Source organism: Rhamphochromis longiceps, linkage group LG3 (genome assembly GCF_057381845.1).
Source record: "Rhamphochromis longiceps isolate RC_006_pf linkage group LG3, R_longiceps_female_GT1.1, whole genome shotgun sequence".
Lineage (NCBI taxonomy): Eukaryota > Metazoa > Chordata > Actinopteri > Cichliformes > Cichlidae > Rhamphochromis > Rhamphochromis longiceps.
The window spans coordinates 31,213,641-31,240,675 of record NC_140559.1 but is presented as its reverse complement, the minus strand read 5'-3'; the positions used below and the strand labels follow the sequence as shown (position 1 = coordinate 31,240,675).

The 27,035-nt window shown below is 42.1% G+C and overlaps 2 protein-coding genes and 3 pseudogenes across 3 annotated transcripts; 3 read left to right on the top strand and 2 right to left on the bottom strand.

The window, feature by feature from the left end:
- Positions 1–2,385: 2,385 nt before the first annotated feature.
- Positions 2,386–3,790, top strand: LOC146674116 (DNA/RNA-binding protein KIN17 pseudogene; annotated as a pseudogene).
- A 760-nt stretch (positions 3,791–4,550) lies between these two features.
- LOC146674115 (uncharacterized) lies at positions 4,551–6,856 on the top strand. Of its 2 annotated transcripts, XM_085402351.1 has the most exons (4): positions 4,551–4,677; positions 5,586–5,734; positions 6,433–6,597; positions 6,673–6,856. In XM_085402351.1, the coding sequence occupies exons 2-4, from the start codon at positions 5,678–5,680 to the stop codon at positions 6,760–6,762; spliced, it is 312 nt and encodes a 103-aa protein (XP_085258477.1). In that variant the 5' UTR covers positions 4,551–4,677; positions 5,586–5,677; the 3' UTR covers positions 6,763–6,856. The 2 variants fall into 2 exon arrangements, with proteins under 2 accessions (XP_085258477.1, XP_085258476.1); XM_085402350.1 differs by lacking the exon at positions 4,551–4,677 and having other exon boundaries at positions 5,299–5,734.
- An 8,512-nt stretch (positions 6,857–15,368) lies between these two features.
- LOC146674114 (keratinocyte differentiation factor 1-like) lies at positions 15,369–16,517 on the top strand. The gene has a single exon (XM_085402349.1). The coding sequence runs from the start codon at positions 15,369–15,371 to the stop codon at positions 16,515–16,517; it is 1,149 nt and encodes a 382-aa protein (XP_085258475.1).
- Positions 16,518–25,077: 8,560 nt separating this feature from the next.
- On the bottom strand, positions 25,078–26,285 carry LOC146674113 (mannose-1-phosphate guanylyltransferase catalytic subunit beta pseudogene; annotated as a pseudogene).
- Positions 26,104–27,010, bottom strand: LOC146674112 (coiled-coil domain-containing protein 12 pseudogene; annotated as a pseudogene).
- Between the last annotated feature and the right edge of the window lie 25 nt (positions 27,011–27,035).

Here is a 27,035-nt window from a genome sequence, read left to right as displayed (position 1 = left end):
AGAGGCACATTCATCTAGCGTTATTGGTACGCTATTCTTTCGTTAAGCGGTGTGGTTGGCATGTTATCCTTAAACCTTTGCTTGATGATTTGGAAAAACTTTCCACTGATGGCTTTACTTTTACCATTGATAAAACTGAACACACTATTCATGCTGCTCTTGCAACTTTATCTTGTGATAATTTATCAGCTCACATGATTGGTGGTTTTTCTATGTCATTTAACACTGGTAGAATTTGTCGGTATTGCATGGCTTCTTATGAAGATATGAAACAATCCTTTGAGGAAGAAAGCTTTGTTTTAAGAACATCAGAGGTTCACCAGTATCATCTTGCACGAATCCAAGAATTTCCGGATGATAAAACAATATATGGTGTAAATAGTTCATGTCCTTTTGACAGACTGAGTTATTTCAGTGTTACGCAAGCTTTACCACCTGATGTAATGCATGATCTGCTGGAAGGTGTAGTTCCTCTAGTTATGAAACTAGTGATTTGTAAAGCCCACACTGAGAAGCATATTACAATTAGAGAGATCAATGAAGAATTGCAAAAAATGCCCATCGGTCAGAATGACAAAACAAACAAACCAGTACAGTTATCAGAGAGACTTCAGAGTGTTGGTATTGTTGGATCAGCATCTCAAAAGTGGTGCCTGTTCAGATTGCTGCCATTTCTGATGGCAGACCGTGTGCCACCTAATTGTAAATATTGGCATGTTTTTCTTCTATGTCGTGAAATAACAGAGATTGTAATGGCTAAAAAAGTGCGAAAAGAGAATATTTTATTGTTGAAGTTGCTTGTCCATGAGTTTCTCACAAAACTGAAAAGTGTATTTGGGGATGTAATTACACCAAAGTGTCATTATTTAATCCACTATGCAAGACTGATTGAAATGTTCGGCCCTCTACGTTTGTTATGGTGTATGAGATTTGAAAGTAAGCACCAGTATTTCAAAACGTTGTCCCGCAATTGTAGAAATTTTATGAACATTGCTACAACTTTGAGCAACAGACATCAGTTCAGACAGTGCTGGGAGTTTTCTAACAAAAGTTTACTTGGTGAATTTGAAAATGTTTTTGGAAAAAGTGTGACTACACCATTTTTGTCATTACCACTGGAACTGCAACAAGCACTGACAGTCTATTGTGGCTTTTCTGAAGTTGATAGTGCTAAGAAAGCTTTCCAGCGTGTGTCAGAAGTAATTGTGAACAGTGTCAAATACTGTGTAAGAGATGTGTTTGTCATTGATGTACTGCATTCAGAGAAGATTCCTCTGTTCTGGCAAATTAAGTACATATTTAATATTGACACAATGTGGGTCTTTTGTGGAAAAATTCTCATTCCTCTGTTATATGACAACCATTTTCATTCATACAGTGTTAGAGTTGATAGTGAATGGACGTTGCTAAAACCTGGACAGGAAATTGATGTTGCAGCTTATGACACATACTCTGTTGATAACAGTTTGTATGTAACAGTTAAGCAATGTATTTAAGAAGGTAATAAATGTGACAAGTATTTTTGACTTTGTATCTTCAATTTTTCAAATCCTGAGAGGAAAAATATAGGAAATCTGTGTGTAGATACTGAACCTTTAGAAAGACATTTTTGTACTCCTTTTAAGGGTTCTTTTTTGTACTTTATACTAAGGGTACAACTTTGCCCTTTAAAGTACAGGTTTGACGTGTAAAAGGTACAAATTACAAGGGTACAAATCAGTACCCACAGTTTAGGGTACAGAACGGTACCTTAGAGGGTACCACCCCAGTGACAAGCCATTGTACCCCTATAGGTACATTTCTGTACTTTAATTTCTGAGTGTGTAGAGCAAATGAAGCTTCATGAAGCTTCGCGTTGGGGTGAACCAATTGGATGAAAAGCTTCAGTGCTTCATGGGGCTTCATCTGCCCATCACTACTCTTACGTGCGGCCTTGGTAGCCAGCTGCTTCCTGGGGGCTTTGCCGCCAGTAGACTTGCGAGCGGTCTGCTTGGTTCGTGCCATTCTTCCTCACTTTTCTTTCCCTGTGATAAGAGCAGAAAATGTAGCGAACAGAGGAGACTCGCTGCTCTTATAGTGTGTGACTGGCTGTGACGCGGTGCCGCTCCGGCTCGTGATTGGTGACTGGCTCCACGTGGAGCATCGCCCCGCCTCAGTGTGTGCTGCTCATTGGAGAAAAGTGCATTGATGTTGCGCGCTGCCGTAAGCCTCTCTACGATTGGTGCGTGACGAAGCTCCGCGCACTCTGCGGAAATATAAGCGAGGCTTTGAGCTGATCGGGCCACATTTTCTCTTAGGTTCTTTTCTTCGTAGCATCGAGACTATCAAAACGAGTGGCTGCGGCAAGACTGGACATTCGCAAGTTTTTTCGTTTATTCGCGAGGGTATGACGTAGAAGCACACGCGGAAACTGTTTACCCTAGCAGCGAGCGCTGGTCTGAGCGGCTTTTCGAGGAAAAACGTTTTTTTTAAATCATTTTATAAAGTGTTTCGTGTTAAAGGTAACTAGTCATAATGGGAAAAGCAGATTTTCTTTCACCCAAAGCGATAAGCAACCGAATAAAAGCCAAAGGTCTACACAAGTTGAGATGGTATTGCCAGATGTGTCAGAAACAATGCAGGGACGAGAACGGATTTAAGTGTCACTGCATGTCCGAGTCCCATCAGAGGCAGCTACTGCTGGCCTCTGAGAACCCCACCAAGTTCATGGACTACTTCTCAGATGAATTCAAAAGTGACTTCCTGGAGCTGCTCAGGAGACGATTTGGGACCAAGCGAGTACACAGCAACATCGTCTACAATGAGTACATCAGTCACCGGGAGCACATCCATATGAACTCAACGCAGTGGGAGACTCTGACCGACTTCACCAAGTGGCTGGGCAGAGAGGGTTTTTGCAAAGTTGATGAAACCCCCAAAGGCTGGTACATCCAGTACATCGACCGCGACCCAGAGACCATCCGACGCCAAGAGGAGCAGGCGAGAAAGAAGAAACAGGAGCTTGACAACGAGGAGAGGAGTGCCAGAATGATCGAGGAGCAGGTCCGCAAAGGCCGTGAAGGCAAGGGCACTGATGAAACTCCAGTCTACACAGAGCTCAAACGGGAGAGTGAGGAAGAAAAAGTTGCTTTCAACTTGGGTGCCTGTTCTTCTGTCACTGGCCCCTCCAAATCAAGTTCGGTTCTGGGTGCTAGTGCGCTTAAAGCAGCATCATCTTCGTCTTCGACCTCAGTAAAAAGGAAAGACTCCAGCTCAGACTCCAGAGGAGGGGAAAAGAAGAAGAAATCAGCTTTGGAGGAGATCATAGAGATGGAGAAGAAAAAACAACAACAACAGCAGCCGGTGAGAACTGATGACTGGCTGCAGCCCAATATTATAGTAAAAGTAATCACCAAAAGACTGGGGGAGAAATACCACAAAAAGAAGGCTGTCATCATGGAGGTACGAGACAAATACACCGCAGTGGTAAAAATGATCGACTCTGGAGACAAACTGAAACTGGACCAGAATCACTTAGAGACAGTTATACCTGCCCCAGGTAAACGAGTTTTGATCCTGAATGGTCCTTACAGAGATATGGAGGCTCTGCTAGAGGGCATTGATGAAAAACATTTCAGCGCTGCACTCACTCTTGACTCTGGACCTCAGAAAGGAAAGAGAGTGGACATTGCCTACGAGGATTTCTCAAAACTGGCCTGAATAAGCATACTTCCTGTTTAAACCTCAGGTAGCTTTTTAGCTGAAGGACTCTACTGTGTCAGAGTTTATTCTCCGGGAATCTCTTGTGTAATAGGTGAAACCACACTCAGAAAAATTATGGTTCTTAAGTGGTTCTTCAGATGTCTTCATGGTTCTTTAAAGAACCATCATACGTCAAAGAACCTTTTTATTTTGTGGATGGTTCTTCAGCTATTACAAATGGTTCTTTATCCTTAGCAATCTAAGTTTGATGGTGTAAATGGCATAAATATTTATTCACTATAATGAGGCTGTGAATTATACTGTGTGTTTTCTTTGTGTGCATGTGTGTGCGAAGGGGGAGGGCGGGATACCTGGCAATTACCCTTTAAGAGAAGATGGTAGGAAACTGAATATTCAAATAAAAGTTAGAAATATTTGCAAACAGTAGACACAATACACACATTCAAATACTGTACTTTAGTTTTAAATTTTAATAAAGCATTACTATTTTCTACTCCAAGGCATTACTTTTGAGATTATTATATATTTTTGAAAATATAGCATAATGATAATACTAGTTATTGTAAACTTTACAAACCACCCAGCAGTATGTAAAGTCAAATTATAAAATACAAGTAAATAACAATTGCAGGACAGAATGTCAGTGTAATGAACACAGACTTCGTTTTGACAAAGCACACTGCTTAGGTAAATGATCTGAGTAGTTGTTCATCACTGAGCAATTTGTTAATATGTGTTTCGAGCCAAATAAATGACAGGGAGAGAGAGAGTGACGTCAGAACAGGTCATACTGTAACCTCCCGGGAGCGGACGGAGGGGGTCAGTCGTTGGGATGCGCATGCGCAGACAGAGTGTGCGAGCGGCGGGCCTTGACCTTCGGGAAAAAAAAACTCACGGACTGTGACAGCGAAACAGATAACAGTCTTCAGTACCTGCTGGACTTTGAAGCTGTGGATTCTGGGATTGTTAGAAAAGGTAAAACATTTTCATTAAAACCTTATTACGGTTTTATTTTTGTTACTCGTCATTGTAGCTTGCTGTTAATGTTGTGCTAACAGTAGCGATTAGCTAGATACGTTAGCCGTTGAGGTCAACGCAATTTAGTATCCAACGGTTTTCCTAACAAAACCACTGTTATAATTAAGTGAAGCTGCTCCCAGCTAATTTGAACCTTTGGCTTCTAAAATATGTGGTTCAATTGCGTGCTGCGTACATAACCTAATGTCAGCTAGACCGAAATTAAAATGTAATATATTGTTAAAGTCACTAAAATGGCGCCTGAAGCCTGTTGTGAGCTCTGTGTCTGCTCTAGAAACTCTGAAATTCTGTAGATCTGAGCCGTACATTAAATACTCACATGAACCTGTACCTTGAATTCTGTATGAGCTTTATAAAATACAGCTATGCATAAGTGTTTTGAATGAATAATTAGATTAGATGACTCTTTATTGTCTAATCGAATTATATAGAAATGAATAGAAATGTGACATGAGAAGGTGTGTCTTCCTGCATAACTTAGTTTCGGACTAGTTGACAAGTTATGCTCCGGTCATTTGATGTTTCCAAGGTAGATGTTCTTTTGTAATATAGTTAATTTTTTTGTATATTTCATTTATCCACCATCATACATCATACATACAAGCTAAGAAGAGGTCGTTATACTAACAAGAGGTATCAACGCTGGGCCAAAGTTCAGCACATGGTTAAAGTTTGTAATCCAGCCAGGGTGTAAATATCACTCAGCAGCCAGAGCTGAAGCAGGTAGCATCAACACATAAATCTACTCTACCCGGCTTAAATCACAAGAGCACCTCTGACCAAAAAGCTGTAGATTTTTCTTGTTTGCACAAATTAATCCAGATTCACATTAACTGTGTTCACAGCTCCAACAAAATGAGGAAGAGGAGGGGGAGAAACACAATTAGGTTGAATTACAATTGGATGGAAGGCGAGGACAAGGAGAAGGAAGCTTAGGATGAGGAGGAAGAAAAGCAGCAGGAGCATCTTTAGGGATCCCTATGATGTCATTGAGGTTGGTTTCATTAATATGGTCCTCTCACAAAGAACGATGACTTGTTTTAGTTCACGTACTTCCTGTATTAAATAGTGATGTGCAAAATGTTGTGAAAAACCATGGAGCAGGTACGTATAGTGCATCTGCAGGTAAATGAACATCAAATCTCTAAGACAGACTGAAATTTGTATATTTATCACCCTTATGATAAAACCCATGTCAGCCATTGGTTTATGGACTTTGTATTTTGAAGCCTCAACATTTTCTTTATTGCTGTTGCTATGTTGGGACCATATTAGGATGAGGGATCAGAATCTGGAGTCATGCACACTATTGTTTCATTTAGTGTGTATCCATAAGATTCGTACAGCAGATCCAAGTTGTGCCTTGAAAACAGGAAAGTCGTCTGCATAGAGGAGAACTGTAATAGCAGGCTTGTAAAAAGTGAGGCTTTGTGCTCTCGTTTTACTTCTGTCACCCTGTTTTGATGCAGATTTCACTTGAAATCAGGCAAGAACTGGACTTATTTTTTTATGTGTTCTTGTGAATTGATTGTGTATCGCATATGTTTGATTTGACTTTCTGCAAGACAACAGTTGTCCGCTGGCCAAAAAAGTTTTCCAAATACCTCCACGTGATCTAGCCTGGATTTAGAAAAGAATAGCAAAAAAATCTGCACCTCCTGCTTCAGATGCAATTTGTGTTTCTGTGTTCAGAGGCAGCGGCGAGAGGGGAGACCTCGGCTCATCCAGCTGGAGAGCCTGACCAGGAGGAGTCGAACATTAACTGAGCTCTTCCAGGGCACCCTGCAGACTCGGCTGCTGGCATCGGCGAGGGATGACGTGAACGCCAAACTGGAGTCCATCACAGGTCAACTGCAGGTATGCGAGTCAGACCTTCTGAGGAGGGTTTCACTTTTCTCTTCTTTATAATTGACTCTTTTCTCTCTCTTTCAGCTCCTTGTCTCAGAGTGGGAGGGATTTGAAGCACAAAGGGAGGAACTTGTCATTTGGTTGGCTGATATGGATGTGAGGTTGACCAGCTGACAGGAAACACCAGTGAAAAACTGAAACAACTGCAGGTGTGGGCTTGTTTTGATATGACATATACAGGGAGTGCAGAATTATTAGGCAAGTTGTATTTTTGAGGAATATTATTATTGAACAACAACCATGTTCTCAATGAACCCAAAAAACTCATTAATATCAAAGCTGAATGTTTTTGGAAGTAGTTTTAGTTTGTTTTTAGTTTTAGCTGTTTTAGGGGGATATCTGTGTGTGCAGGTGACTATTACTGTGCATAATTATTAGGCAACTTAACAAAAAACAAATATATACCCATTTCAATTATTTATTTTTACCAGTGACACCAATATAACATCTCCACATTCACAAATATACATTTCTGACATTCAAAAACAAAACAAAAACAAATCAGCGACCAATATAGCCACCTTTCTTTGCAAGGACACTCAAAAGCCTGCCATCCATGGATTCTGTCAGTGTTTTGATCTGTTCACCATCAACAATCGCGTGCAGCAGCAACCACAGCCTCCCAGACACTGTTCAAAGAGGTGTACTGTTTTCCCTCCTTGTAAATCTCACATTTGATGATGGACCACAGGTTCTCAATGGGGTTCAGATCAGGTGAACAAGGTGGCCATGTCATTAGTTTTTCTTCTCTTATACCCTTTCTTGCCAGCCACGCTGTGGAGTACTTGGACGCGTGTGATGGAGCATTGTCCTGCATGGAAATCATGTTTTTCTTGAAGGATGCAGACTTCTTCCTGTACCACTGCTTGAAGAAGGTGTCTTCCAGAAACTGGCAGTAGGACTGGGAGTTGAGCTTGACTCCATCCTCAACCCGAAAAGGCCCCACAAGCTCATCTTTGATGATACCAGCCCAAACCAGTACTCCACCTCCACCTTGCTGGCGTCTGAGTCGGACTGGAGCTCTCTGCCCTTTACCAATCCAGCCACGGGCCCATCCATCTGGCCCATCAAGACTCACTTTCATTTCATCAGTCCATAAAATCTTAGAAAAACCAGTCTTGAGATATTTCTTGGCCCAGTCTTGACGTTTCAGCTTGTGTGTCTTGTTCAGTGGTGGTCGTCTTTCAGCCTTTCTTACCTTGGCCATGTCTCTGAGTATTGCACACCTTGTGCTTTTGGGCACTCCAGTGATGTTGCAGCTCTGAAATATGGCCAAACTGGTGGCAAGTGGCATCTTGGCAGCTGCACGCTTGACTTTTCTCAGTTCATGGGCAGTTATTTTGCGCCTTGGTTTTTCCACACGCTTCTTGCGACCCTGTTGACTATTTTGAATGAAACGCTTGATTGTTCGATGATCACGCTTCAGAAGCTTTGCAATTTTGAGACTGCTGCATCCCTCTGCAAGATATCTCACTATTTTTGACTTTTCTGAGCCCGTCAAGTCCTTCTTTTGACCCATTTTGCCAAAGGAAAGGACGTTGCCTAATAATTATGCACACCAGATATAGAGTGTTGATGTCATTAGACCACACCCCTTCTCATTACAGAGATGCACATCACCTAATATGCTTAATTGGTAGTAGGCTCTCGAGCCTATACAGCTTGGAGTAAGACAACATGCATGAAGAGGATGATGTGGACAAAATACTCATTTGCCTAATAATTCTGCACTCCCTGTATTTGATATGAAACATACGTCAGAGACATTATCCTAAACTGGACTAACAAAGGACCATGAGTACAACATGAAACGTACATTACATAGCGTAATGCTAAAGTTCATTGATCATTTTAATCATAAACTTGTTGAAATATTGTTACTGAACATGCAAACATCTGCTGATGAAAATGTGTTGATTTATTGGTCTGTTATGAAGCTATTGCTATTTCTAATGTGTTTTATTACTTTCTGATGTTTTATTAATTAAACAATACATGTATTGTTGTGTTATCTGTAGCTATAGTATTTATATATATATTTATTTATAGTATAGCAAATATATTTAATTATTACTGTTTAAAACACTAATATGTGACATGTATTAGTAGTGATGTTGTGCTGAGGGTTAAAATGCCTTTTTGTCTTTTGGTAACTACAAAATGACAATAAACCATTAATATATGTCTATGCTGTGCTCGTATTTATTTTTACCCTACTCAAATTCAATTTATGATGCATTTTATTTTGAAAGATTTAAAATGTTTTTTTAAAGAACCACTCAAAAAAGGTTCTTTAAAATGGTTCTTTTAAAGAACCATTTGAAGGACCTTTTTAAAAATGGTTCTTTAAAGAACCATTTTTAAAAAGGTTCTTTGAAAAACCATTAAAGGTGCCCCAAAGAACCATTTCTTGATGGTTCTTTGGGGCACCTTTAAAGGTTCTTCAATGAACCACTGAAAGAAATGGTTCTTCAAAGAACCATTGTTTGAAAGGTTCTTTGTGGCACCAAAAAAGGTTCTTCTATGGCATCAGTCTAAAGAACCACTTTTGGTTCCAGTTGGCACCTTTATTTTTCTGAGTGCAGGAGAAGTTTTTACTGAATCATTAGAGCTGAACAGGTAATGAAGAAACAGGTTTACATTTTAGGTCACATGAATGAGTTGAAGGGAAGTTATGAACTGTTTATGAGAGACAAATAACACCAGGATCCTTTTCTATGTAGCTGACATCTGGTAACTGTGCAGGGGCGGATCTAGCAAAGTTTTGCCAGGGGGCCAGGTAGGGCATTAACAGGGAAAGGGGGGCACAAAGACATAATTTTCTTTCTTATTCTCATTTAAAATGTCTAGCTTTTAATAAATAATTATTCTAAATCTTACTACCAAAGTGGTGATCTGGTTAAATGTATAGAGATCCATTATTGTATGTAGTAAATATTAAGTCTAATATATACCCTAGTAATAGTAGTACATACAGCACTTTTTCCTTTGGGAAGGTACCATCTGCGCTGTCTGCAACTGTATTGAAGAAAAATATTGAATCTAATTATTATAGAAAAATAATTGATTTCTGTGCATTAAAGTAGATTACGTCAATTAAGCATTATCAGGCGGAGGGTGCGGGGTGGTTTCCTAATATTTTTGCTGGGAGTTGGCAGCCCTATTAGTTAGTTTAATATTTCTATGTACTGTTTAGAATACCTGAATAAGGAGGATGGTGTAAGTTTTTTAGGTTGATCAGTATTGCTGAAGTATAAAATATTTTGGGTGCAGTGTATTTTTTGCATACAGGTATAACAGAATAGCTTTAATGTTTTGTTTTTAAAACTGAGTATGAACTTATACAAAATGCAGCAAAATATTTATAAAAACAGTTTTATTTATTATAAAATACACTATATCGGATTCATATCGGCATCGGCAGATAATCAAATTTATGATATCGGTATCGGACATAAAAAAGTGGTATCGTGCCATCTGTAGTTTGCACAGAGGCACAAGTAAGATTTGTTTTGTTACAAGGGAGTATCATGAAGTAATGCACTAATGGCTTGGAAACGGTAATTGTTTGTCTTTCTAAAGTTTTTTTTTTATTTTATTTTTTTATTTGTCTTCCTTTTCTGGCAGATTTTCTTCCCCTTATGTGTTACTGTTTATTCAAGAAGATGGTGTTATTTTGGTAAGTACATGCAAATTCCTTACATATTTATCACAACAGTATTTGTCACAGTATTGCAGGGACAAGTTTATCTATCTCATCTTAAGGGTTCTTGTGATTATTAATATTGATATTAATTAATATCAATTAATATATATGATTAAATTTCTTTTATCCAGGACAAAAGAAAAAAAAACTTCTGAAAGTGAAATGAAAAACAGGAATTTAGTTCTTGTGAGTTAAGAGGATGCAGAGCATATGCTTAGATGGAGGTGGATCATTCACTGTGGTGATCCCTGAAGGAAACAGCCAAGAGAAAGAGGATCAGATTGCAAAAAAAATGTGGTTTGTGTGCATACATGAGTCTTTACGGTACCCACAGGACTTCTGAAGTACAAGTACTCTGAAGTTTGCAGAGCAATTTCAGAGATGTTTGGGGATTACATGGCAAGCATGTTTTTAGTTGCACATCTAAATTTTCTCTGCTCTCTGTTTGGGCCAGAGATCCAATGTTGTCCATGACTATCTCCCCTTCAACAAATATTCCAATGTCATCATAATTAGGGCTGGGTATCGTCACTGATTTCTAGAATCGATTCAATTCCGATTCACAAGGTCCCAAATCGATTCGATCCACGATTCGATTTAATTCGATTCGATTCGATTTAAATCTGGGAAATTTTGACAGTCAGAAGTATAATTCAAATCAGAACATTTACATATTTTTGTATCTATAAAAAGGAAGCTGACACTCGCAAGACTTTATCCAAGGTGTGAGCATCACAGCAGATGCCTTTGTGTCAAAGTAGCTGAAGATAAAACACAGAAAAACATGAAGGTGATTTTCCTGGCCTGGGATTTTATAAAAATATTCTGCAGTACATCAAAAACGAAAGAAAACCATTAATTAATCAACATTACCTCTGACGTTACAGCGGTTTTATTAGAGACATGGCTAAGCATTTTGCATTTTGAATAATATTAAAAAGTTTAAATTTGTTCAGTATTGAACAGCAGAAATGAGGTTTTCTTTTCGGAAGAATGTAAAAGGGAAAAAAACAGCGGCCGACAGCGCTGTAAGCAACAGTAGACTTGTGCGTAACAAGCAAGCGAATAATGAAGAAAGCGAAACTGTTCGAGAGAGAGAGGGGGGGGGGGGGGGAGGGAGGGAGAGAGGGAGAGAGAGAGAGCTGCGCATCGCAATGGAAGCAAAACAGTAAAAGAGTGAATTCATGACGATGTTTATGTGAAGCGTTTGGATCTTCTTTTGCTGCTGGTTCGGTCAATATTGTTTGGAGAGAGATCAAACTAACAGCTTTAGAATCAGCGCATAAAGGGCGTGAACACAAAGCGCGGACCCGGATCAGCGAGCTGTCGGCTTTCAGCCCCGACTGTGAGAAAGGCGACATCTAACTGATTCTGATCCGCGGGTTGCGCTGTGTGTTTAAGTCTATGTGCAGAATCCCTGTACCTGCTCTCATTTACTGTTTGGTGGTTCTTGAAATTTTGTGAGATGTCACCAGAGATTCTGGCATTTCGGACAAAATAAATTTATATTAAAAAATCGATTCAGGATTTTAATGAATCGATTTTACGTTATCCAAGCCAGAATCGATTTTAATCGATGAATCGATTATAAAAACCCACCCCTAATCATAATGTCCATTTTGTCCATCCTCCTTGTTGATGACATAAATGCCCATGGTGTGCTTCTTCAGGTCTGTCTGGATATCATCTCCTTCAATGTCCTAAACATTTAATATCTGCTGGATAGGAAGATTTCTAAAACCACACATCAAGAGAATGCTGTTATGTAAATTACCAATGACTGGTGCTCTTGTGAATAGGAGTGAAACTCTTGTACAACAATCATTTGTTCTGTGTTATGTTTTGATTGAACATTTTAACTTTCAATAATGAATGTTTCACATGTGGTACATTTGAGTAGCTTGAAGAGCAATTTTGTAATTATTCAGTTATAGCTGCTGCCCTGCGTATAATCAGTGTTAACTCAACCGAATTTAAAAGAAAACAAAAAAAAATAATTCATGATTACCACACTGCAGCACACTGGTAACACTTTAAAGACTATTAATTGTTTTGAAGCGAGTATGTTAGGTCAGAAAATATGTAAAACATTCAGAATCTTCAAGGAAGGACTAGAATGGAAAGACAGTGGTCAATAAGCAGTAAGGAAAACACAAGTTTAGTTTTAAGTCTAATTACCTTATTAAAATGCAATTTCTAAATATGGATCGCAGAACAGCAAGTCTGAAACTGGTTAGTTTGTGGATGCATCAGTTTCTTTTTTTTTTTTTTTCTCCCCTGTCCCATTTGGTTCTTTACCCATCAGAATTGTTGTCTGAAGACCAACAAGGATACCCAATGGATTTACTTTGCCAAATGGATCATCGTGGCATTGCCGTATTGGTCCATTTGGTCGATCTTTGTTTTTATTATTTATTATATTTTATTTTCAGATGTTACAGACGGGACAGACATGAGTGAGGGATAGGAAAGGGAGAAAGAAAGAGGAAAGAAAGGTAAAACAGAAGGGGAGAGGGACAGTGAGAAAGGGGGGGAGAAAAAAAAATAAAAAATCTCCTGGATCACCTGTTGAGAGAAGAATAGAAAACAAGCAAAAAAAAGACAAAAAAAAAACAAAGCAACATACTAAACACAACACCATCGCATTAATCTAGCTAAGTGTAAACAGCAGCAAATACTAAATATTCAATGTTGTTGTGCAGCACGCAGGACAGATGTGCTTCGAAGTAGCAGCCAAGAAAGGTGTAATTTGGGTCTACGAGCAGTGAACACCCGTGTGCATACCTGTGTGGATCAGCGCGCTTGTATTCCAAAGGTTTCTCCATGTAACGATCTGCTAGGGAGTGTGGGGGGGCCACAGCCCCGTCCTCCAGGGTGTGAAGCAGGTATGGAGGAGATCAAAACTCCAGACATCCGGAGGTCCCCAGAACACAAGAGACCATGGAAGACCAACAGAGGGGCAGCCGCGCCACTGTTCCAGTAAGAGCTGAGGAGAGTCCCAGATGAGGGTTCACTCAGCAGCCGCGGAGCAGAAGCCAGGGGGAGTTGCAGTGACGCGCCCATGAGCTCCGCCGGCCGCCAGCTGTGCCTGAGTGACCGAGCCCCAGGCCGAGAGGCCGGGGGCACCCCACCCCCGAAGGGGCCCGAGCGAGCGCCAGGCTCCAGGCCCCGATAAGCGGCCGCCAAGGAGTGAGCCGGTGTGTACCTGGACGCCCACCCCCAGACACAAAGAACCACCAACGCACCTGAGGGAGTCCGCCACTGGCAGGGGAAGTGGTGGTAGGTGGAGATAGGCCTCCAAACCTTGGAGGGCCTGAGGTGACCCCAGAGAGGTGGCGTCTGATACCCAGCCTGACATATAGACACAGACATACAGGCACACACAGACACAAACATCCATTCCCCCCCTCATGCTCTCATATGCACTTACTCCACACTCAACCAACGTGGAGACAAACATAAAGAGACGCTGTACACACGATCACACTCCCCAAGCGTACTCTACAAACCGGGTCTAGGTACCCTTGCCCCTGGAGGGGGGAACCGCACCCAGACCCAGGTGGTGTTACCCTTTTCCCTGCGGTGGGGAGAGGCAGACCACTCCGACTCCGTAGCAGCAGGGAGGCCCCACACTCCAGACCGCAGTCGGACGGCCAACTCCACCTAGCCCTCTCGCTCCAGCAGGCCGCAGAGAATGGGGGTGGGAGAAGACTCCAAACCTCCCTCCACCCGCTCATTGTAGTGTTGATGCATGTGTGTTCTAAGGTGCAATTAAAACCCAGGAGGGCATGGAGCTACCTGCCAAGGAGCAGCAGGTAAGCACATAGTCCCTCCTGATAGCCCTCAATGTCTAAGTGTATTTAAAATTGAGAGGTGGGCAACGACGCCAGGGGTGAGGTGTACACCCTGATGGTAATTTGGACTCCGTGATTGTGCCCACCCCCAAGATCCTATATGTATGTGTAATGAGAGTGTGAATAATGTGAATGTCTAAGTTGTGGGATAAAATTGAGGCAGAGGCAGCCAGAAGGGGACAGAGGGGGGGTAGCCTCCTCTGCACCCTGGTGACATACCCCTACTCCAAGGCCCTGCATGTGTGGGTGGTTGTGGTGGAGCGGGAAGAGGGAGGCAGCTGGAGATGGGGAGGGAAGGAAGGGAGGGGCAGGTAACCCCTCCCTGGGGCCAGCTCCCCCGCTGACCCCAGTAGGCACTCCCACACTCCGCGACCCGCCAGGGGAAGGGGGCCCAGGCCCATCCAGACCGGGGCCCAGTGCAGCAGCGCCCCCCGGCCCCACAGAGCCCGGGACAGTCCACCCAACCCCACCACAGAGAAAACTGCACCCACCCCACCATCAGTTTCTAATTGTGATACTTTATACTGCTGGCAGTGTTTTATTCTTTTATGTAAGGAGTTTTTTTTTCTTTTTTAGAGGAAGAGAAACATTGGTTAACATTTCTCTTGTCTGTTGTTTCTGTTTTGTTTGAATACAGCTTTGTAAAGCTAGTTCATAGGCAAAAGTTTTGTAATTTGTATTATACAAATTGCAGCAATTTCCCTTAGAGATGTGGATTCTTATTCTGTTTGCAACAAATTTAGCATTAATAAATGATGTGAAAGAATTTTGTAGTTTTCATTATTGACGTTTTTAAAAACTACAAATCAGGGTAAGCAATATTTTTTTAAGTAAACTTAACTTAATTGAAATAGAGAGAAATTAACAATTTGATTGATTTGAATATAAGTTTGGGACATAAGTGTAAAGGAAACAAATTATTCTGGTACACTTAACACGACCTTAGTTGGACTTACTAATAATATTTGACTAAGTCGTATCCACAACAGTTAAGTTAAAGTAGCTTAAAAATATATGTTGGTTTTACTCGCTTAAATTAAATTCAGTGTACTTAAAAAATATTTCTGGATTCAAACAAATTTATTTTGTGCAACAACTTGTCATAAAAAAAATTGAGTAAATTGAACAAAACATTATTTTCAGTGCAGGCTTTTTGAGCCATGCCTGGCCACAGCACAGGGGCTCCACGCCACAAGTACCCCAACTCTTGCTCTAGGGCGGACAACCATCGAACCAACCGGACTATATCCAGGGACAGCACAACCAGCCAAGACTCCTACAAGGATCCTCATGGGGAGCAAATACGTGACCACTCCCGCTATTCAGAGGGCAGGTATGGTCGAGGAAGAAGCCACCCTCGAAACGGCACAGGAAGGGGTTCAGAGACAATAGGATTTATTCCGGGGTCGGCAGACAGCGTGCCGAGCAGCAGGCAGTCCTGTGCCTCCATGGGCTGGAGTAGCTGTAAGGCTCTTATCTGTTCTGTTCTCACCTGTGGATTTTATGGCACCTGGGAGCCCTGGGTTAACGAGAGCTCCACAGACCATACCCCCAAAACGGTCGGTGACCCTCGACCTCCTAACGGCATAGCTGTGAAAACCCCTGGCATGTCTTTGGAGCCCAATAATAAGCAGCCCAAGACCCCCAGGTTGCCCCTGAATGACAGTTTCCGTTACCCAGATGTGCACATAGCAGGTCAGAAGGTAAAGTACCCAGTTGCTGACCCCAAACGGGGTCGCGCATCAGGTAAAGGGGATAACCAGCGGCCGGTCAGCAGCACCAGCCTTATATCCTACGAAGACTACGACTTGGATGAGCAGAGCGACAAAGACATTGACTCTCTGATCACCAAGAAGCTGCTGGAGCTTTACGCCCTGCATCAGATTGACCAGCTGGCCAAGTGCACCTCTGATTCCTCCTTCTCCCGCGAGATCAGCGAGCTCATCTACAGCATCGCTCAGGACTACAACCTGGAGGATCAAGAGGCCGAGTGCAAGCTGGTGCACGGGGTCATCCGCATCAGTACGCGGAAGGGCAAAAGGAACAAGGGCTACCTGTCGACCGGGCAGCATCATAACAGCAGGAGGGATGGGACCCTCCCCGACAGTGGCAACAAGACCATGACAAACACCTTCATGAGCAGTGATTTTCCAGAGGTGAAAGTGTCGGAGCAGACACCATCAGACGAGCTGGCGAGAAAGATGAGAAATTACAGCGGGCGAACATATTCCTCCAGCACTACTACGGCTTACTCAGCGTACCACCACGACACTGAAACCTACTCCTCAGGCGCTCCTCTGATTCTCTAAAAGTCAAACAAAAACAATGAGATGTAGCCAGTTACATGTTATGCATTGTGATTTATTTTGAAATGTACGTTCATTCATGTCGTCTTACATAGTCAGGGACTGAAATCCACCTTCAAAATATACTATCATGAGTGCTTAAGCAGTGTGTTTGTTTTATTCACAAGACAAGAATAGACGGTCTTAATATAAAGTCAAAATAAAACTAAAGCAAAAAGCTCTGTCTCTCCTGAGTGGTTAAGGCTTGTGCCTTGTTCAACCTCATTGCTCATCTTACTAATTTAGAATAAATAGGATGTCACCAATTATTAGCTTCATAACTACAACTGTAGACACTCATCATGGTTCACTCGCTTGATAATTAAAGCAGTTTCTACACTCATGGAAACAGACAACACGTGGTACATGACACATGTGGCAAGATCACAAACCTTGTCAAACACAATAGGAAATCATAACAACGTGAGGAGAGGGACAGGTGGACTTCTTTGGTGCTGCAGGAACTACCCAGGTACAGAGGGAGGAAAATGTGGAGCTGTTAGCAACATGTTCAGCACCACTGCTGCTAAATTTGGGACATTTTGCAAAGTCACTTACATCTACGCTTAGTTAACCCCTGTTTTAAGGACAGTAGTGGGTTTGAGCAGGATTCGAACCTGGGCCTCCTGGTCTCAATGCGGCTATTCACCCCATTGTGTTCTCAGAGCATTTCATGCGACCTTAAAGCTCTCAAGAATTACATTAAGTTGCTGAACCCTGACCTCTGACGTGGCAGATTAGTTGGCTTAGCTATAAACTTTGGTGTGTAACTCTGTATGGATCGAAGAATGTATTGACAGTGGGGGTCTGCCTGTCGTAAAATGAGTAAAAGCTGCCTCAGCCAGATAAACAATAGAATTAGAGGAAAACTACTGAGGAGGGGGATACAGGGCAGCCCCGGCCTCTCCTCCAGCTGGGATATCCAAAGAATCGGTGAGGTCAAGAAGTAAACCTCAAGGCTATATTTTGAAAAAAAAAAAGGAATTCCCAGCATCCTTAACTCTACAGAGCTCCATTAGTTCAAATGTACACAAATCAAATTGGTTATGAAATCAGTAATGAAATCAATACATGCTAAAATAACAGCTGTATGGGTTCAGCTTGGAGTAAAATGTGTCTTTGAAATCACCTAATATCAGCTCACTTGGCCTAGATTTAGTCAGGTTAGGTTGTAGAGCATTTTGAGTGGATTATATTGGCTAGGTATCATTAACCTATACGTGTACTTCCACTAAAACAGCCAGTGTAGGCTTTCAAAAAATAAAAATAGAACGCAATATTTCATACAGAGATAATACCTTGCAACTATAAATGTAATACTTTCAGTCATATTTGTTGTTTTTTTAATATAATGTTTTTAAATGTGGGTGATAACTTTTAAAGGTTTATTTCTTTTCTGATAGTGTTTCATAGTAAAACAAGAAGTGTTGTGATGTCTTGTACTATGAAGGTATGATTGTAAAGAGCAAACGGGTGAGGTGTTTCAGGTGTGCAGATCCGACTACAAGCCAACGAAATGAAGATAAAAAATTTCAGAGGTGGGCCATTCTGGTGTCACAAATTTATGAAACGAAAAGGACTGTACATCTGACAGAGTGGAGAAGTGTGAAAACATCCACGATCACCAACGGATTTCAAAGGGCTGGACTGCTGCTTGATGGAGATGAGGACACCGCCACGGCCCTTCAGAGGGTGTTCGACTCCAACACTGACAACGAGAATTTTTTTGGTTTTGAAAGCCGACACTGGAGAAGAGGACTTTGGTGGTTTTAGTGCGCAGGAAGAAGAGAAAGATGGTGGTGAATGACTGACTTTTCTTCTTGTTAAAGCCATGTTACTGCACCTGAGCCTAAAAGGTAGGCCAAATCGTTTTTTCTGGTGTGCTGTAGGTTATTGTTATGTACTACTACATTTGTTACTCGTTCTTGTAATTACCGGTACTTGTACATAAAAAGTTGTGCAAATATGTACCGGTAACTTGTTTTTCAAAATATTAATACAAGGGATGTGTTCCCAAACAGCCATCTCTTTCCTGACAATCCCCTTTGTGCATATTCTCTTACATATGGTAAGTAAACATTAAAGCACCTGCGGCTTTTAGTCCGGTGCGGCTGATGTAGGTACAAAACAGGATTTTCCCCTGATTTTAGCTTCTGCGGCTAATATTCAGGTGCGCTTTGTAGTCCGGAAAGTACGATAATTTAATTTCAAGGGGAAATTAAGTCTCACTGACGTTAAAGGCCAAAGAATAAAAGTGGGTTTTAAGACGCAATTTAAAATTGGACAGTGAAGGGGCCTCTCTAACGTGCAAGGGCAAATTATTCCATAATTTTGGAGCCACGATAAAGAAGGCCCGCTCCCCTCTGAGCTTCCTCCTGGATCTCAGTACCTCCAGGGGCAGCTGACCTGGGAGACCGACAGGGTGTGTGGAGATGAAGAAGCTCAGAGAGGTAAGGCGGGGCAAGACTGTGAACATAAGAATTTTAAAATTAACTCTAAAAGACACAGGGAGCCAGTGCAGTGAGGCTGGGACAGGGGTTATATGCTCTATTTTAAAAGTTCCTGTTAGGAGTCATGAAGCAGCGTTTTGAACCAGCTGCAGACTTGAGAGCAATGACTGACTGACCCCCACGTAAAGTGCGTTACAGTAGTCCAGGCGCGAAGAAATAAAAGCATGGATCACTGTTTCAAGGTGCTGCCTTGAAAGAAAAGATTTTACTCTTGTCAGTCGCCTTAAATGATAAAAACTGGACTTCACCACTGCTCTGATTTGGTTGTCCAATTTAAAATCACCATCCAACTTAAAACCACGATCAGTAACAACAGGTTTAAGATAAACTTCCAGGGGTCCCAAATCTACAGAGAAGGACTCGCAGGGACCACTGGGTCCAAACACCAACCACTCTGTTTTCTTTTCATTAAAATTTAAAACGTTTAGAGCCAACCAAGCTTTAATGTCATCTAGGCATGTTGTGAGAGGTTTTATGGAGATGCCACCCTTCTGCTTCAGGGGCAAATAAATTTGGATGCCATTATCATCTAGAAAATCTTTCAGTTGACTAAAAACAATTTTCTCTAAAACCTTGGAAAGTAAAGGGAGCTTGGAAGTAGGCCTATAGTTCGCTAAAACTGTGTGATCAAGGCCAGGTTTCTTAAGCAGTGGCTGCACTAGTGCATGTTTGAAACTTGCAGGAACCACACCAGAAGACAGACTGCTGTACCTTCTCTCTGTATTTAGACTCATTGTTGTTGGTGATGAGACCCACCACTGTTGTGTCATCTGAAAACTTGATCATGTGATTTGAGCTGTACTGTGCAGTACAGTCATGTGTTAGCAAGGTGAACAGCAGTGGACTAAGCACACAGCCCTGTGGTGATCCTGTACTCAGTCTGTGTTATTTCTTATGGAGACAGACTGGGACCTGTCAGTTAGGAAGTCCAAGATCCAGTTGCAGAGAGTGATGTTTATTCCCAGTAGGTCCAACTTCTTTACCAGCCTCTGGGGAATGACAGTGTTGAATGCTGAGCTGAAGTCATTAAACAGCTATCTGACATAAGTGTCCTTTTTGTTGAGATGGGAGAGAGAAAGGTGAACAGCAGACGAGATGGCATGATTTCTGGAGCGGTTTGGGCAGTAGGCAAACTGTAGCAGCTCCAGATTTGGTGGAAGGTGAGTTTTCATGTGCCTCAATACCAGCCTCTCAAAGCACTTTGCGATGATGGGTGTAAGTGTCACCAGCCGGTAGTCATTGAGGCAGGAAACAGTGGCACTTCTTTGGCACTCGGGTGATTTTTGTAGTTTTGATGCATAGATCAGTGGTGTTTTTAAGATTGTCCAATCTGGGGGAGGGGTGAAGCCTTGTATGCTGAATGTTTATGTAAACAAGGTCTAACATGCTGTCCCCTCTTGTCGCAAAGTCAATGTTCTAATGAAATTTGGGCAGAACTGATTTTTATCAGGTATCTCTCCCTCCTTTTTTGTGACATTGGCAGGACTTTTATTTTGTTGTAATTATAAAAGACCAAATTGGTTGTGAGAGTTGATCATTCAAGATCAGCTCAGCAGACAAAACACAGTTTAAGTGTCATGGTGAGCTGTGCTGGAGGCTAGAGTAGGGCCCAAATACAGGACTCTGAGACAATATTAACTTAAAGAGGCAGCTTTTTTTGATATAGTAATTACATAAAGCAAAGTACAAGACAAAACACTAAAAGAAGCAAACAAAAGATAAACTTGAACTCAGATCTTGGCAACTGAAGCACTCATAACCAGATATAACTGAGAGAACATGAAAGACACTCTATGGCACAGCTACTATGGAGAACATGACAAAGAACAGAGGGCACACATGAAGGGTAACGAGGAGATGGGTAACAGGTGTGAACACAGCTGGGACTAATCAGTCATGGCCAGACACAGAGGAAGGAAAACCGGTTACACTTTTTGTTTTCTTTTATTTTTCAATACCAAACTGTCATAATACACATAGGTACATATAGAAATGATCTTTTTCTTTTTTATAGCATATAAAAAAAAAAAACATAAATGGGATGAGTACCTGAATACCCCCACTCCCTCCCAATAATGTAAAAATGAATATGTTACAGAGGAAATGAATTAACCCATACAAAATATACAAAAAAAAGCAAGAACAAGAAATCAACAATAAGATAGTAGTGCGTATCCTTATAGTTTAATATTAACATTAATAAATATTGATATAAATCTTAACAAATATTAAGAGTAGTAACAATATTAATATTAATATTACTGAATCCCTGCTCAGCGGTTGAAACAAATTAATAATGCTGGAATATCTTTAAATAAAGCATTCTTATAAGGTAGAACAACCACTGCCGGGAATAGCAGAACAATTTGTACACTGTCATATGGTGGACTACAGAGAGAGTTCTACTTTTCTAAGTATTTAAGTAATGGTTTCCAGTGAGTAAAAAAAAAAAAAAATCTATTGGATGAGCCTCTGATGGAGAATTTTATCTTCTCCAATTTTAAGAGTCCTAAGATATCCTGTAGCCACACTTTAATTAATGGTGGCTGAGATGATTTCCACAACAACAAAATTATTTTTTTAGCGATGAGAGAAGCAAAGGCCATAAGGTTATTTTGAATAGTTGTAGTATGAAGGTTATTTGGTGGTTTTCCAAATATAGCGATATGTGGAGTCGGAATCAATTTTATACCCAATATATCTGAAATTATTTTGAAGAATTGATGCCAAAATTCAGACAACCTAGGGCACGCCCAGGACATATGAGTAAGATTGCAAGGTATCTGTGAGCATCTGTTACATTTATCATCAAATTTATCTGGGTAAAATGTTGACAGTTTTTCTTTACAGTAGTGTAATCTGTGGAAAATTTTAAATTGTATTAATGAAAGTCTGGCACAACTACAAGACAAATTAATGGCCCCTACCGCTCCATCCCACAACAACTCAGAAAAACTCATATGGAGTTCTGACTCCCATTTCATCTTGGTACTGTTTAAAAGAGATTCACTAAAATCGGATTTAATGAAATTAAAGCGAGTAACTAGTTCGTTAAAACTTGCAAAAACCTCATTTACGTATAGATCATCAGTACCTTTATGTTCTAAAACAGAGAATCTTAAGTCAATCTTTGCTGGAACAAATAAGTGATTGTGGCAGATCGGGGTTGCAAGAGGGAGGGTGAGCCAACCAAAGTGTCAAATTTTTAATGTTTCAGTAACAACTGGGTTGGAAGACCGGTTTAATAGGGATGATTGTGAGGTATCACATGCTAAAGCAAGTAATGATGAGGAACAGGAGGCTGCTTCACTCTGGCACCAATTAGTATAGGGAGACATACACCACAATAATGTATTATACGTGTTAGATGCCCAATAACACAGCTTTATTGCTGGAGGGAAACGGCGAAACAAACTGATAAGAAACTACACTGGGAAGCAATACACTAGCACACAGAGAAACACACGGCCATGAATGAGGGAGAATGCGACACTGAACAGAGGGAGACACAGACATAAATACACAGAGATTTAACGAGGGAGGTGGGAGCACATGGGGAACACAGCTGACACAGATAATCATAACGAGACAGGGCAGGAGCAACACAACATGACACATACTGACGGGAGACTGTCAAAGTAAAACAGGAAGTACACAGAGGCGCAGACAGGAGGAGAGAGGGAGCACAGGGAGAGCACAGACATAACGGGCTGGGGAAAACGTGGAATAAAACACGAGGGGAAACGAGGGCTCACAGATACACAGAGGGGCACACAGGGGGTAAAAGTCACAAAGGGAAGTCAAATAAGGAACAAAATTCAAAAATACATGAAACTAAGAATGCTGGGCCAACATGGCCCAGGATCATGACACCTCCAGCTGATCTATCCCCATAAAGAAGCGAGCGAGCCCTTGGACGTTTACCGGCCCAAATAAATGATGAAATAGTGTCATTTATAGTTCTGAAATAATTAGACAGACAAATGGGCAAACTTTGAAATACATATAGATATCTAGGTAATGCATTCATTTTAACATGCATTAACGTCTAAGGTGCACCATCAACACTAAACACAAACATGAAAGCAATGTTATGTGATTTGATTATTTTCATTTTATGTGCACATCAAAATGTGTGTAAATGTGTTGCTAGGCAACCAGGAGTGCCACAGTTGTTTTACATTGATTTCTACACGGTGAAAATATCTCCTGTGGTAATTCTAGATTGAAATGGTCATAGTTTATTTTTCCCACACATCCCCAAATTCTCTATATGGTGATAGGAGAAGCTGTGTTACTGTTGTGGATTTTTATGACATATATATCATACACTGGACATATATTCACATGTACACTATGCAATCATATATATACACAGATTCTCTCTCTCTCTCTCTCTCTCTATATATATATATATATATATATATATATATATATATATATATATATATATATATATATATATATATAAAACACCCAGCACGCCCCTGCGGGCGGTTTATCCTTCAAGCTCGGGTCCTCTACCAGAGGCCTGGGAGCTTGAGGGTCCTGCGCAGTATCTTTGCTGTTCCCAGGACTGCGCTCTTCTGGACAGAGATCTCCGATGTTGTTCCCGGGATCTGCTGGAGCCACTCGCCTAGCTTGGGAGTCACCGCACCTAGTGCTCCGATTACCACGGGGACCACCGTTACCTTCACCCTCCACATCCTCTCGAGCTCTTCTCTGAGCCCTTGGTATTTCTCCAGCTTCTCGTGTTCCTTCTTCCTGATATTGCTGTCATTCGGAACCGCTACATCGATCACTACGGCCGTCTTCTTCTGTTTGTCTACCACCACTATGTCCGGTTGGTTAGCCACCACCATTTTGTCCGTCTGTAGTCAACTGAAAGATTTTCTAGATGATAATGGCATCCAAATTTATTTGCCCCTGAAGCAGAAGGGTGGCATCTCCATAAAACCTCTCACAACATGCCTAGATGACATTAAAGCTTGGTTGGCTCTAAACCTTTTAAATTTTAATGAAAAGAAAACAGAGTTGTTGGTGTTTGGACCCAGTGGTCCCTGCGAGTCCTCCTCTGTAGATTTGGGATCCCTGGAAGTTTATTTTAAACCTGTTGTTACTGATCGTGGTTTTAAGTTGGATGGTGATTTTAAATTGGACAACCAAATCAGAGCAGTGGTGAAGTCCAGTTTTTATCATTTAAGGCGACTGACAAGAGTAAAATCTTTTCTTTCAAGGCAGCACCTTGAAACAGTGATCCATGCTTTTATTTCTTCGCGCCTGGACTACTGTAACGCACTTTACGTGGGGGTCAGTCAGTCATTGCTCTCAAGTCTGCAGCTGGTTCAAAACGCTGCTTCATGACTCCTAACAGGAACTTTTAAAATAGAGCATATAACCCCTGTCCCAGCCTCACTGCACTGGCTCCCTGTGTCTTTTAGAGTTAATTTTAAAATTCTTATGTTCACAGTCTTGCCCCGCCTTACCTCTCTGAGCTTCTTCATCTCCACACACCCTGTCGGTCTCCCAGGTCAGCTGCCCCTGGAGGTACTGAGATCCAGGAGGAAGCTCAGAGGGGAGCGGGCCTTCTTTATCGTGGCTCCAAAATTATGGAATAATTTGCCCTTGCACGTTAGAGAGGCCCCTTCACTGTCCAATTTTAAATTGCGTCTGAAAACCCACTTTTATTCTTTGGCCTTTAACGTCAGTGAGACTTAATTTCCCCTTGAAATTAAATTATCGTACTTTCCGGACTACAAAGCGCACCTGAATATTAGCCGCACAAGCTAAAATCAGGGGAAAATCCTGTTTTGTACCTACATCAGCCGCACCTGACTAAAAGCCGCAGGTGCTTTAATGTTTACTTACCATATGTAAGAGAATATGCACAAAGGGGATTGTCAGGAAAGAGATGGCTGTTTGGGAACACATCCCTTGTATTAATATTTTGAAAAACAAGTTACTGGTACATATTTGCATAACTTTTTACATATATATATGTACAAGTACCGGTAATTACAAGAACGAAACATGTACTCTGCTTTATAAACGAGTAACAAATGTAGTTGACAAGACTTCACTCCTGCTGATCTGCCAGATCATTCTGTTCAAAGTATCTGGCAACAAGACAGATGAGCAGGTTGAGGGCGGGCAGTTTATCATCTTCCTGGCTGTCCAGCGTGCTGCGGAGCTGGGCGCATCTCCGTGCAAGCTGTCTGATGGATGAGTGAGCTTGACGCTACATGACGATTCGCGGCTCCGGGACTGACTCGTTGATGGATTTGTGAGGCAGGACGTTGGCACCGTTCAGGTAAAGCTCGTCATTGACGATCACGTCCTCCCCCAGCACCGTCACATTCTCCATACGCACCCACTGGCCGACTGACGAGCTCCACCCCACGATGCAGCTCTCCAGCCACGAGTGCGATCGAACCCTTGACCCTTTCAGCACCGTGCACCTCTTTATCCTCACGCCATCCTCCACAACAACGCCGGCGCCGATGGTGACATTCGGGCCGATGGTGCAGTTCTCCCCGATCTGTGCTGTGGGATCAACCAAGACGTTGCCGAGGAAACCGGGGCCTGTGCGTAATCTCTCAGGTGCGTGTTGTCGTACTGACTGGAGGTACATACACATCCCTGTCAGGAAGTCTTTAGGCTGGCCGATGTCCATCCAGAAACCTTGCAGCTCCATGGCATACAGCTGTCCCTCCCCTGCCATGACAGGAAATATTTCTTTTTCAATGGATGTTGGTCTCAGCTGGATCCTGCTGAGCATGTTCGGATTGAAGATGTACATGCCGGCATTAATTTTGTTGGAGACAAAGACCTGTGGTTTCTCCACAAAGCGATGGATCCTCCCGCTGTCCGCCTCATACACCACTACACCGTACTTAGAGGGCTCTTCCACCCGTGTTACCACAATGGTTCCCTCCTTGCCGTGGTTGCGGTGGAACTGCAGCAGATCTTTGAACGGAAAATCACAGATGACGTCGTGAGTTGAAAACGAAGAACGGCTCACTGTCATCATTCAGAAAACAAAAAAAAACATATACAGAATGTACTACAAGGACAGAAGCTATGACTTGTCTGAAAACCTGACAGGAAACACTGCTTTACTCCCTGCACAATTAAATCATCCACCTCTGTATGCACAACCCAGATGTGACTGCTGCAGTAAATCTTGGGCATCTCTGTTTAGTCTCCTTGGTTTCTGTCCCATCTTGGATTCAGTCTGAATCTCCCTCCTCTGCTCCGATGGCTCCGGCCAACTCCTCTTCATGGCAACGCAGACAATCACGGATGAGTTCAGCAATGGCTCTCTGTGTTCTCCTCTCCAACTTCTCCAGTTTCTTTGCCACATCGCGCTTTAGATCCCAGTCTGGTTTTCTTGGGGCAAGATTGGCTAAATCCACTTCCTCAATGATGGGCTCTGGATTATAATTTACTTTATCTTCCACTGATGCTGGATTGGCCTTAGGCACCGGTATTTCCTTTAGCTCTTCATCCTCTGGAGCGTAATTCCTCAATGTCAGTTCTCTGTGTTCCTCTTGAGTGGCCTCTTCTAATGTGGCTTTTTTGCTCTCTGGCTCACAATCGTCCTGCTCTCGCCCATGAAACTGTTTCTCTCTTAGCGCCTTTAGCCTCTCCTTCCTCTTTAGAGCCTGCTCCTGCCGAGTCTTGCCGCATCCACTCATTTTAACAAGTTCTTTTCTTCGTAGTATTGAGACTAAGAGAAAATGTGGCCCGATCAGCTCAAAACCTCGCTTATATTTCTGCAGGGCGCGGGCGGATTCGTCACGCACCAATCGCAGAGAGGCTTGCGGCAGCGCGCAAATTCAATGCACTTTTCTCCAATGAGCAGCACACACCGAGGCGGGGCGATGCTACACGTGGAGCCCGTCACCAATCACGAGCCGGAGCGGCACCGCGTCACAGCCAGTCACACACTTTAAGAGCAGCGACTCTCCTC